Source organism: Maylandia zebra, linkage group LG1 (assembly GCF_041146795.1).
Source record: "Maylandia zebra isolate NMK-2024a linkage group LG1, Mzebra_GT3a, whole genome shotgun sequence".
In the NCBI taxonomy this organism is placed as follows: Eukaryota; Metazoa; Chordata; class Actinopteri; order Cichliformes; family Cichlidae; genus Maylandia; species Maylandia zebra.
The window spans coordinates 23,808,037-23,821,836 of NC_135167.1; the positions used below are offsets into that span (position 1 = coordinate 23,808,037).

General features: G+C 44.5%; 1 protein-coding gene across 2 annotated transcripts in view; it reads left to right on the top strand.

Annotated features, from left to right (window-relative positions):
- Positions 1-2,465: 2,465 nt before the first annotated feature.
- LOC101475608 (ephrin type-A receptor 6) overlaps positions 2,466-13,800 on the top strand; it is an 81,360-nt gene continuing 70,025 nt past the window's right edge. For both annotated transcript variants that reach the window (XM_004543312.2, XM_076883604.1), the window contains exon 1: positions 2,466-3,113. In XM_004543312.2, coding sequence (XP_004543369.1) covers positions 3,035-3,113 — 79 coding nt within the window. In that variant the 5' untranslated portion in view covers positions 2,466-3,034. The remainder of the gene's footprint in view (positions 3,114-13,800) is intronic.

Genomic DNA, 13,800 nt, shown 5'->3' on the forward strand with positions numbered 1-13,800 from the left:
ACACTAAAACCATGTGCGGCAGGTAAAAGGTAAAGTTGAGAGGCGTTAATGATGCTGCTGTTACAAAAGGCAACAAGCCAATATAATTAAAACAATCACAACAGTGACATTTGCTGAGATAATTTGCCTTTGCACACATTCATTTGGTATTTATACCATTTATGTATAATATAATAAATCTACGAATTCCCCGTATGTGCATGAATGTTGTTTGCACTTCATTCATATGATCAATGTCAAACTTGACAGGGTTGTTGCTAGATATCATCAAATGTAAAGGTATGAACTGATAAAATAATAGTTTAAATAGTTCTTTAGGTTCATAAAGCCCCATCCTTATATAAAGCGATTCCCTCTCTGCCCATCACTTTTTAGTAGAAAACAAGTCACCAGTGGACACTCCGTCATCTGTCAGTCAACAATATCTAGTCATCAACGTCACTTCAGAAGCAGTTATTTCACCTGTCGTTGCCACATGTCTCCAAATGTCATTGACATCTCAGGGTCTCTGGTGGCTACATCAGCGCTAGTCTATTCCTGTGTGTACTCCCCTTTATGCTTGATGTCTCACTCCTCTGGTGCCTGCATACCGATGTCAGACAACATAGTTTATAGATTAAACCTCCACTCACTGTGACATCTAAATTCGCAGTCGCAAACATGCCTGTAACAGTGACAACTGCAATCGTTAGGAAATATTGAATATCTGCACTAAATTTCTGGGAAATGGATGATTTTAATGAGGACTCATTCTTTGAGAAAAAATTGTTTGTAGGAAAAATGCACTCACTCCGTTTGCTTATAGAGCAAAAATAGAATCATGAAAATATGGAAAGCAGTTACATTCAATTCCCTCTGCGGGAAGTAAATGGCTTAAAATTGACCGTTAGGATCAATAGCCACTAGTCTTTCAAACAGCAGTTCAAATGGAGGATACAAGAGAAAAACATAACGCTGAAAACAAGTGCAAATACTTTACTTTTTTTCTTTTTCTCTTTTTAAAATATATTGTAAAATATGGTCATTTTCAGGTTTCACTGTCTGTGAGATTCAGGGGTGTTTCCATCATTTTTATGTGGTTGTTGTCAAGGAGGCTGACACGACTCCCAGAGACCTGCAGCAACATTATCAGAAGGCTTAAACTCTGTTGACTGGCAGTGTCCATATTATGTACATTACACTTTATAACGAACCAAGAAAGGCTGCTGTGTACAGCACCACTGTATCGTTAGTGCCGAAAGAAGCAGGTGATGTTACACTAGGTAACCACTTGAGTCATAGCCAAAGAACCAATGAGCTCTATATTTGTTATAAAAACAAAGTTAAAGAAAGGGAATCTAAAAAAGTTGATTTTGAAAGTTAATATTTTTTGTCTACTTAAAATTGGCTAAATTATCTAGAACTTTAATTAAAAGTAAATGCATTCTCTTAAACAAGAAGCCACTGACAGCAGATGTTCTCCATTCAGGATTCATTCAGTTGCCCTTTTTCCTGATAAACAACTTTATTTAAAAAAACTAACAAAAAAAAGCATTCAAGTTGCTTTGGGTTATAACAATTAGATTTACCAAAGTTAGTCTCAGTAATCATGGACAGGTTGTCAAACTATCGCAGAGCTAACATCGAGAGACAGACAACCATTCACACTCATAGTCAGTTTAGAACTGCCAGTTAATCTAACGGCATGCATGTCTTTGGACCGTGACGGGAAGGTGGAGTACCTAGAAAAATCATACAGGGAGAATATGCAAACTCCACTAAAAGGCCCCAGATTGGAGCACATTTACTCTCCCTCACCTGACCTGTAACTCTGGAGTCCATACGGTGATTATATCATCCCTCTGTCTGCAGACTCTAACAGTTGTTTCCACTATTGTGTTACAGCTTGAGGCTCACAGGCCATTAATCAGGATGGGTCTTTGGAATCGAGATGAAGGTCTTCTCTACACATGTTTTATCCAGAGCTTACAGTGTAACTGTAAATCATTAATTTGGTTCATTTCTATTAAGACACCCACTGCAAGATCTATGTGTGTGTCTGTTTGAGTGCACATTCAGTCCATCATACTCTGTATTAACTTAAACCATATCTGTCTGCTTTCCTTCCTCCCTGCCACCATAAATAGAAACTGCCCCAGACACATTACTATTCCAACAACATAATCCAATGCAGGTATAACCTACATCACAGCACAGAATTGATACACTAGTCTAATAATGGCTTCATATTTCCCTCTATATCCCCTAACGTCCCATGGAATCAATACCACAGCAGAAGCCGATGGAAATGACGCATTTTACATGATGTAAAGTGAGAAATGAGGTCACATATCAACAAGAACAAGTTTTATTTGCTTGCAAGGACTTGGCAGCTGAATGTCTGGTTGTGGTACAAAAAAAAACAGCTCCTCAGCCTGCGCCAGAGCATCCCTCCTATCCTGAGAGGAGGGAGAGGGAGCGCGAGATACACGCAGTGATACAGAAACACAACAGGGGATGCACCGGCTGCAAGTGAGTCGTTCGGGATTGTTCCCTTTTTCTTCTCTCGGTTGGGGATGAAAACACTGACTAACAAGCGCTGCCCACTGACTTTGCCACGCACACAATCGTCGGAACTTCGCTTTTGGACACTTTTGTCGTTTTGTGCGCTTGCAAACGTTACCCTGTGCGTGTTTTGAGGTTCACAGATCAATACTCATCGAATTAAGTATTGTTATCATTTAAGTTACTGCAGCTTAAGTTGTTGGGGTTTTGCGCACAAAGACTGGCGGTGTACATCTCTCGTCTGCCCGTGCTCACACGGAGGTGTCCGGTATGCGTGCCTAGAGAGAGAGAGAGAGAGAGAGAGAGAGAGAGAGAGAGAGAAAGAACGAACTCCCGTGGATGCGACCGTGACCTCCTGAATCTGGATACTGGGGGCTGGGGGGGCTTTCACTATCCTCCTTTATGATACAAACCTTACCTTTTCAGCGAGGAGATCTGTTTAGGAGTCTGTGCAACGTTTCACTTCTGAGCGCACTTGTCTGACTCAACGATGAGCTCCCGTGGGAAATACTGCGTGTTTTTGTTCTTGCTTAAAAGTATCCTGTCGGACCCGGGAACCTCAAATCAAGGTGAGTAAAGGGCGTCACAATGACCACACACTTAGAACAAGGGTGGATGCACCAAATTAGTCTCCTCAAACAAAAACACAACACGCACGCTCACACGCAAAACGCAAAGTACAGCCTTTTTCAACATTTGAGAACACGTGCATGATGAATATTTAACGAAACAAGTTAATAATTTGTTCACCCATTAAAGCCTGACGGATTTGCTTTTTATTTGTGATTTGTGGAATTTTCTCTCTTATGCAGCTTCCCGGCATTTGTCAAACAATAACAACAGCATTAGCGTTTGACGGATTTCAAAGTGCACTCTGCATTTGCAGCCTGAAAATGCATCTGAGATTTTCATTTTGTCGGCCGGACCCATAGATGTCAGTCTTGGTTTCAATACGTTTGTGTTTTGTCCTAATTAATGATCCTGTATTGCTTACAGCACACATCATCCAAAGGCAACATTAAGTCAGGAAGTTTTTCAGATCATTTGACTTAAAATGATACTATTGTTAATGTGAAATTTTTTAAACACTCAACATACAGTCATTTCAGTGGAAAGGCACAGGTTTAAAAAGAATCAGCACTGCACATGCATTTCAGTTTCATAATACACAACACACCGAGAGTTCAACTGCAAAAAACAACAACAAAAAAAAAGATTCACACCATGGAGGCTGTCTGCTCCATGGTGTGAATGCTTGGTCTACAGGCTGAAGCTCCTTGAGCCAAAATGACATCTTATTCACCTCCAAGTGCACAGAAACATCACCACAGCTATAGGAACCACTCAGTGCTACTGTAAATGGCAGCCCCTTATATTGCGAAGAGGATTCCTCTAAGGCAGGTGAATCTTATTATGCTGGGCCAGTGGTTGACAGTAGCTTCATCAGAATAGCTCTCCATATTTCAGGATTCATTTTCAAGTCATGCTGACATCAGTGTGCAGTTGCATATGTTTGAGAAAGACAGGAAATAATAGTGTTATTTCTCCTTCGTTGTGCTTGCAAGTCACATGGGTAAATGGTTGCCCTAATGCAATCTGTTCTTGACATCTTCCTCTTTGCACGTTTGCAAAGAGGTCAGTTTAATATTCCTTCCTGAATGTTTAATGTGTAGGATACACGTTTTCAAAGATGACAGGAGCTTCGCTAGCCAAATGTCAAAGTCTCCTTCACTACATTTTTCTGTCTTTTGTGGGAGTGTGTGTGTCTGTGTGTGTGGGCGCACACTCATTTTCCCCCACAGGATGTCTGTCTGCCTGTGGTGGTGACAGGCTTAAAGAAGAGGGGATGCACACAGGGGAAACTTGAAAAAATGACATCGTGAGGTGCTTAAAATGTAGTGTGAACAAGCTAATCTATGTTAGATGGTGCAATGTGTCTGAGTGAGTTTTCTGAATGTGAATCACATGTTTATGCCCTCATAGAAAAAAAGAAAATGAGAGTCAGAAGATAGTGTCTGTGGGGGTTTTAATTGAGTCATAAAACATATTTGTTTTCTATAAAGTATATTGAAGATTGTTAAAGGGAGTGGTAAATTACCGTTTAAACTTAATTGTTCATAAATAATTTCAATCTGCTTATTGTCAAAAGAGAACCTTTTAGACGAGGCTCTTATACGGCATTTCTGTAAAGTCAGCGTTCTCACAAGAATAGGCGGTAATATGGAAGCAGCATTTTTTGCATTATAATGTATAGGAGTGGGAATTCAGCACAGACATCCACACTGTGGTGCAAAACTACACAGTTGATGTGCTGGTCAGAACAAGGCTCTTTTGTAACATAATAGGTTAGGCTTGTTCTTAGCTAATGAGAGGCTCTCCAACTTGTGAGTAACCTTAAATAAGTGTAGTTTGTAAGCAATTGAGCCTGATATGTTTGTGTTTCCAGTAAAGTATCTAATTCATTCCTTGGAGTCTTTCTTTTGTCAGTTTCGGTTTAGAGTCTAGAGTCTTGCTTTTATTAGATTCCTATGGACAGCAGTTCAGCCATGGAAGTGTTGAGAAGAAGTGGATCCCAGACTCACATGTCCCCTGCTGACTTAAATTAAAATTGCTCATCTGGTACATGAAGTAGAATCAGTCTGCAGTCTTTCAGACTGCATGACACTTTACTACATGACAAACTGCTAAAGCTAAGCCCATATAGCCTGCTTATAGGCTCATTTCTACGACAAATGAATGCAGGTGAACATGCAGAATCTCTAAAGGATAGGATTTTCACCAGAAGCTTTCTGTTTCTCTTTGTAGTCTGACTTCTACTGGCAAATTACATTTGTCAGGTAAACACTCCATGCACAGAGTAAAAGATTTTATTGGGATTGTATTTGTCTGCTTTTATCTAACAAAAATCTAGGTTTATTAATTTTTTTAACATACAACCTGTGGATGGAACAGGAACTCTTTTCCCAGGTATCCACTGGGAAGACTGGAAGCTCCAAACAGGTGTCTGTTTCCCTGAGGTCGTTTGGTTAGAATTATACTAGGAGAGTTGCACATAACACAGACAAGTTGTCATTCCTGTTATACTTCATTGAGGTCCACATGAAGGGTAGATAAATAGTTGGTGCACTGTTATGTAGTGTTATCACAGATAAGTCTGCATAGTCATGCATGCTTTAATTAAAACATGAGAATAATTATTCTAATGACAATTAACAATAAAAAAAAAGAAAATGTGTGTGTTCACCATCTGTGCCCTTTCCCACAAAGGGGTCCATAGAACAGATTAAAAAATGGGTAAAGTGAAGAGAACTGTAATGGTGGCTTGTGCAGATGCAGGTGTTCAGCTCTCTTCTGCTGTCACCCTCACGTTTTCAGTTCTCTTAATCTATTGTTCATTAACAAAATAGCAGCCTTCGTTATGCGTCGATTACCATCTTTCTACTATCTATCAGGGACTATGACATGGATCTTGTATTTGACGCAGTTTTTATCCTGCTTAAGATGTTGTGCACACCATTCTCCACAGGAATAACTGTCCCACTAATGAAGTGGCACGACCAAGAAAAGTGCAGGAAGTGGGCTAGGGTAACCGAGGGGTGGGAAATTAATTTTCCTCAAGGGGCCACATGAAAAACTGGAACTGTTTTGTAGGGCTGCACAAATAAGCTGAACTCAATTCTGCCTAATAGTAATATTAATTTGATCTCTTTATAAACTATTACTGATGAGAATAAATATTACAATTAGCCAATTAAAATATGAACTAGGCAGAGGCAAAACACACACATTCTATCACCATTTAATCAACATGCACAACAAAAACAATTGTGCAAGTTCTTGCTGAATTTCAAATATTTTTACCTTCATACAAAGTGTTACTCTTTTAATTAATTACGTCATCTTTCTCAGTCTTGTTTTCTATGTGAGACAAATTCAGTCTGTTTTGGGTATGAACAAGGGATTAAAGTCAGGTTCGATGTCTGAGGTTGATATGGAAGCGTGATAACATCAAAAACTTTACCTTTCCTTTCACAAACCCGAGAATTTCAACTCCTTTTAGGAATTTGCCAAGGCTGAGGAAACTGACAGCTGTGTGGTAGCCTATGTCACCATGTGCATTCTCATACTCCTCCAAATGTGAAATAAATTATATATAACTCAGTGCTTTCGCATTGGGGAAGTTAACTAATTTAGTTAAACAACATGGCTAATTTTTAGCACTGATTTACACAACGTCTCCTGATGTATATTAAAATGAAATAATATGAATTAGAGCTCTGGGATAATCTCAGACACTTTTATTTTGCACTTGCTTTAACAGTGCAGCATTGTTCCCAGTCAGACTCGGGACAAACTGGCAGGTGTTAAAACTGATGGCTGTCTATTTCATAACCTAGCCAAGCGTGATGTTGCATCCATTGAGAAATCAGTCCCTGCCATATACTCTTTAAAGAGGACATGAAATGCTTCGTGTACAGAGGCTAATTTACACCAAGGAGCCCTGCTATCAAAAACTTACATGGATTTCAATTGTCTGTGAAGCTGAATTTAAGAAATAAATGTTGAACATGAAAGTTTTTAGAACATATTTAGTACCATCTTGTGTCAGTACAGAACTTGACATCACTGGGTTGGTTGTTTGGCTGCAATCAATAGACTTACATTAGTTTATGTTACCTAAATAATAACAGAACTAATAATTCAGGGAAAAACAAAGGAACTAAACTAGATCGCATTGTAAGGGAACAGTGTTGGGACTAACGCGTTATTAAGTAACGCGTTACAGTAACTACGTTATTATTGTGGTAACGAGCACGGTAACTAGTTATTATGCCAAAACCGGGAACGCGTTACTCGTTACTGGGATTTAGATAGGCTTGTTATTCGTTACTTCGTGTGGTGGCTATCGCGGAGCTTCCACAGATTCAATAACATTAGCAAGTGGTGGAGGCCAGCAGGTGGATGAAGGAAAAGGGAGGCAAGAGGAGAGACGCGAAGCGGCCGCTGGTCCGAGTATCAGGTGAACTGAACTTCAGGTAAGAAGTTATAACCTGCAGTCCATCTGGGTCAGATATGAACCAAGTTTAGGTGGAGTTTATTTTCGTTATGCTGACTTTTTCGTACTGCGTGCTAGCTAGCATGACGGAGTTTCTATACAGCTGGGTGGGTGCTATGTTACTGATGTTGAACTTTATTTTGTTCATAATGTTAATTATTAGAGTTGCCAACCGTCCCGTAAAAAACGGAATCGTCTCGTATTCAGAGAAAATATTACGCGTTTCGTATTGAGGTGAAAAGGAACACAGTTTGTCCCGGACTTCAGCTACAATGAAAAAGACACAAAGCTGGAGTTATTCTGTGTCTTTGCTGCACAGCTGCCTCTTCTCTCTCATTCTCTCCCTTCCCTCTCCTGTTTCTACTTCAATCATGAAACTGTCATGGTCCTGGGTCGGTGACCCAGCGCTTTTAGTTATCATTTTCTAGTTTATGATGATGATGATGATTATTATTGTTTGAGTTCTGTGTGTTATATTTGGTCTGCCTTTGAGTCTGTCTCTGTCTATGGTGTCACCCCATCTGTTTGTGAATCTGTCTGTTTAGTTCGATGTCTTGTCTGGTTCCATGTGTCTGAGTTTCCTGTTTTATTGTGAAGGTTTGTGTCATATGTGAGTGTGCTCAGTTTACGTTTCCCCTGTCTCGTCAGCTGTGATTTCTCCCAGGTGTGTTCCCCTCCTGTCTCTCATCCCTTGATTACTGCCGTCTGTGTATTTAAGCCCTGTGTTTCTCTGTGTCAGTGTCGCGTCGTACCCTCAACTAGCTGTGTGTTCTGCTTCTATGTTCCTAGTGTTTGGTCTCCTGCTCCAGTTTAGTGTTTCTTTCCAGTGTTTCAGTCCTTGGTTCCTCTGTTCTGACTTTTGGTTTTCTTTTGGTGAGTTTAGTTTGTACGAGGTTTTTCCCAGCAATAAAGCTGCGCCTTAAGTTTCACTTCCGTGTCTGAGTTCTGCATTTTGGGTCCACCACTCCTGCTTGCCTGCCACACAGCGATTCATGACAGAACGACGCGACCAGTATGGATCCAGCAGACTCACTGAGGAAGCGCAGCTCAGCCTTTGACGGGACCCGGCTAGCGCTTGGAGGGCCTCCGTGCTGCCGTTCCTCACTAGCTGCTTACCCTTCGGTCCACTCACCTGCTTCTTCCCCCCGGATGCCCCGGTCTCACAGAAAACGCTCCCGCCGGTCCCGGGAGGATTACTATGAGACCACGAGCAACCAGCTTACACCAGCTCAAGCTTTCTACAAGATGTTAGGGATCATTATAGTGCCACCCGACTCACCCAGCGTTTCCACTTCACAGCAGGAGCAGCCACAGCCGAGTCATTCCTTGTCAAATTCTGCCAGTGCTGCTTCCTCTTCTACTTGGAAGCAGCGAACATGCCGCCAGCACTCACGGCTCCGGCAGGAGCCTGGGACTCTTCTCGACCAACCGCCTAGGGTGAGTGACAAAGTCCCCCTACATTCGCCTTCTGTGTCGAGGGATAAACGTACCGTTTCCCCCAAGGCCGCTAACGTCAGCTTCATGAACTCTAGATCTTCTGTTCCTCCTGTTCCAGAAAATGACAGTATTCATTTTGAGAGCGATCGTTTCCACTTTGGTTCAAAAGACTGTGCTTCTGATGCTCCTTCGGACCCAGGAGTTAAGACTGTTTCATCTGGAACTGTTTATTCTGGGGCTATGTCAGCTCTGTTAGCCGCCCGGCCCGAAGCTCTGTTAGCCGCCCGGCCCGAAGCTCAGTCGCCACCTCCACCACATTCAGCCTCGCTTCCCATAGCACAGTCACATCCACAGCCTGACTTACTACAAACCTTATTTCAATCCTTAGCCCAGTCAATAGCTCAGTTGGTAGAGGAATCATCAGCCTTATCGTCAGCTCGGTTTCCAACTTCACAACCATCATTTTCCCCTACACCTCCGGTACAGCAAGCTATGTCTGTCCAACCCTTACAGAACTGTTCCACAACCTTGAATCCTAATCAGAGAGACAAACCAAACAATATTGTTATCAGTCCTCAAAAGCTGGCCAGTTCTGAGACTGAGATTCACTCCAGGGCCTCCCCAGAGGCTGGGTTTCAGCCCCCAGCAGACTCTGGACCCCTGGCGGTTAAGAAGCCAGCTGAGGACCGCACCCGGCCGTTGGTCCCCGCGCCTGCTGGTTCCGATCTGTGCCTGCCAGAGGTCCCCGCGCCTGCTGGTTCCGATCTGTGCCTGCCAGAGGTCCCCGCGCCTGCTGGTTCTGTTGCGTTCCTGCCAGAGGTCCCCGCGCCTGCTGGTTCTGTTGCGTTCCTGCCAGAGGCCCGTGTGCCTGCTGGTTCTGTTGCGTTCCTGCCAGAGGTCTCCGCACCTGCTGGTTCTGTTGTGTTCCTGCCAGAGGTCTCCGCACCTGCTGGTTCTGTTCTGTGTGTGCCAGGGGCTCCAGTGCCCACTGGTTCTGAGACTGTTTTTGCTGGGGGGCCCGAGGAGCCCGTCCAGCCTTCTGCCTCGTCAGCTGGGGGGCCCGAGGAGCCCGTCCAGCCACCAGCTGCTCCACCAGCAGCCTCATCCACGCCTGCAGCAGCAGTTTCATCCATGCCGCCACCTGCTGCAGCGCCTCCGTCTGCATCCTCCACGCCGTTGCCTGGCCCGGCCTCTGCTGCATCCTCCACGCCGTTGCCTGGCCCGGCCTCTGCTGCATCCTCCACGCCGTCGCCTGGTCCGGATTCAGCATCCTCAGCGTCGCCTGGTCCAGCGCATGCTTCGGCTTCATCCGCTTCACCTGGTCCAGCCTCTGCATCCCCGTCTGGTCCAGCCTCTGCATCCCCGTCTGGTCCAGCCTCTGTGTCTTCATCCCCGTCTGGTCCAGCCTCTGCATCCCCGTCTGGTCCAGCCTCTGTGTCTTCATCCTCGTCTGGTCCAGCCTCCTCATCAGCAGCGTCGCCTGGCCCGGCTTCAGCCTCCGCATCAGCGTCCGCCTCGTCTGGTCCAGCCTCCGCCTCGTCTGGTCCAGCCTCCGCATCAGCGTCCGCCTCGTCTGGTCCAGCCTCCGCCTCGTCTGGTCCAGCCTCCGCTTCAGCGTCCGCCTCGTCTGGTCCAGCCTCCGCTTCAGCGTCCGCTTCAGCGTCCGCCTCGTCTGGTCCAGCCTCCGCTTCAGCGTCCGCTTCAGCGTCCGCCTCGTCTGGTCCAGCCTCCGCTTCAGCTTCCGCCTCGTCTGGTCCAGCCTCCGCTTCACCTGGGGCTGCAGGGGCCACGCAGCCTTCAGGTCCCCTACTACCACCTCCACATCGTCGGTCATCTGCCTGGCCGCTTGTTGGGCCTCTCCGCCACCGTGGACGCCCTCCTGAACGCCGTCACTGCCTTCCACGTGGCCGGCCTCCGGACTTGTTTCCACGCCACTGTTGCCGTCCGCACGGTCGGCCCCCGGAACTGTTTCCACGCCACTGTTGCCGTCCGCACGGTCGGCCCCCAGAACTGTTTCCACGCCGCTGTTGCCGTCCGCACGGTCGGCCCCCAGAACTGTTTCCACGCCACTGCCTACTGCGTGGCCGGCATCGGGACCGGCCCCGCTGCCTTTCGCATGGTCGGCCTCCTGAACTTGACCATCTGGGCCTTTTTGGACTCTGTCCCTCCGTCCTGGGCCCCCTCCGCCCACCCTGGTCGGGTGCTTTTCTTTTTTGGTTTTGGTCCGTTTTTGTGTTTCTGCTGGGCTGTCTGGAGCCAGCCCTTGAGGGGGGGGGGGTACTGTCATGGTCCTGGGTCGGTGACCCAGCGCTTTTAGTTATCATTTTCTAGTTTATGATGATGATGATGATTATTATTGTTTGAGTTCTGTGTGTTATATTTGGTCTGCCTTTGAGTCTGTCTCTGTCTATGGTGTCACCCCATCTGTTTGTGAATCTGTCTGTTTAGTTCGATGTCTTGTCTGGTTCCATGTGTCTGAGTTTCCTGTTTTATTGTGAAGGTTTGTGTCATATGTGAGTGTGCTCAGTTTACGTTTCCCCTGTCTCGTCAGCTGTGATTTCTCCCAGGTGTGTTCCCCTCCTGTCTCTCATCCCTTGATTACTGCCGTCTGTGTATTTAAGCCCTGTGTTTCTCTGTGTCAGTGTCGCGTCGTACCCTCAACTAGCTGTGTGTTCTGCTTCTATGTTCCTAGTGTTTGGTCTCCTGCTCCAGTTTAGTGTTTCTTTCCAGTGTTTCAGTCCTTGGTTCCTCTGTTCTGACTTTTGGTTTTCTTTTGGTGAGTTTAGTTTGTACGAGGTTTTTCCCAGCAATAAAGCTGCGCCTTAAGTTTCACTTCCGTGTCTGAGTTCTGCATTTTGGGTCCACCACTCCTGCTTGCCTGCCACACAGCGATTCATGACAGAAACTGATCAATGATCAGCTGATCGGCTTTTCTCTCTTGTTTATTTATCGCCCACTTTGCGCCAGAAAGAGGAAACCAGCAGATGTCGCGGTAAACAACAGCAGCACTTTTAAGCTTGATCAGCTGTTGTTAGAATTTATTTAATATTAATTTCTAGTATCAGCTGATGTTTGCTGGAGCCACAGCTGTAAACCTGCTGGTCATGATGTCGGTTTGTATATCTGGTCAGAGGGAAACATGAAGATGAAACCAGGAGATGTCCTTACTGAATCATCAGAGCTGTGATGGAGAAACAGGTTTACCTTTTAGGTGACATGAATGAGTTGAAGGGAAGTTATGAACTGTTTCTGAGAGACAAATAACCCCAGGATCCTTTTCTAAGTAGCTGACAGATGATAGATTGAGCATCATTGATTGATACATATATACCATCAGAACAGTGTACATCACTGTCACAACAGTGTTTATTTTCATTCAAAGGCTTTATGATTTTTCCTATAATGGTGGGCCGGTCTCTAGTCAAAATGCCCGGGATGATTTTTTTGTCCCAGTCCAGCCCTGTATGCAGCTCATCTGCAGTCTGGTGTTACCTACATCTTCCTACTCGAAAGGCAGAATTTCCGAGTTCTGAGTACAATCAAAAGCACCACGACTGCAGTTTTTGTGTTGGATGTAAAAAGCAGGCTAGGATAGAATCAGGTGTGGGATTTCTCTCGTGGAAATGTGCACATTATTTTTCCCTTTCTATTGGTAGGTGGCACAGTGCACTTGTGGCAAGTAAGCAAGCTAGAAGACTGGCAATCTTGCTGGGTATCCAGTTACAGAAGCAACACATTAACAAGAGAATTCTGAGTAAAACCAAAGTTACTTTCCCTAGTAACTAGTTACTCTGAAAGTAACGAGTAACTTGAAGTAACTGAGTTACTTTTGATAGAAGTAACTAGTAATGTAACTAAGTTACTAATTTAATGTAACTTACCCAACACTGTAAGGGGATCACTTTTGTATTGGATGTAACAATGAGCTTTATGTTAAGAAACCGAGGATATACCGAGGATATCAACTTTCACTGTCTCTCTTTTAGCAGTAAGTGACTCTTTGTTGTTTGGCTAGCTGCACTGAAACACTTGTTTCCAACACCTGTTAGCTCTAATGTTTGCCTTTTCAAAGCACTTTATGAATGAAGATTGTGTGGAGGAGGGTCTGTTTGAGTTAGGTGACTCGAGTGGTTCACAGGACAAACTCAAGTCAGAAACTCTGATTTCTCCTCCTCTGGCCGGGTATACTGAGCGGCGCAATCAGCTGATGGGATCAGCACTATTTTATGAAATAGAATATTCTCTTTTTTTCCCTAAGCACATCCAAGCAGTTTATAACATAACAGGTTACTACACATCACACCACAGACATACTGTGTTTCTTACCAAAGCATGATCATGAATGGAATCAGCATATTAGCAGGAAAAATAGGTCGATGTGTGCGATGGACAAAAACATCCCCCCCAAAAAACAGAGGCTCTGAGGAAGAGATACCACACTTTTTGGAGACATTTCTTTCCATGTCACATGTCACTGACTGGATTACGTCATATTAGAAGTGAGGAAAAGCAAAGTCCAAATTTGAGAAAAGGAGATTCCAATTTGGAGATTTTCTTTTTTTCCTGCAGACATGCTGATGGATGTTTGGACTGGATCAGCTGTGATTGTGTCTCACTCCAGCTTATCAGTCCAGTGACTCAAAAAGACACCGTTCTCAATTATAAAGTGCTTAACAATCCCGAACATTACGGCTAACAGCTGGATTTTCCATTCAAGTGCAGCTAGCCTAACAACAAAGAACTATTTACTGCTAAAGAGACAG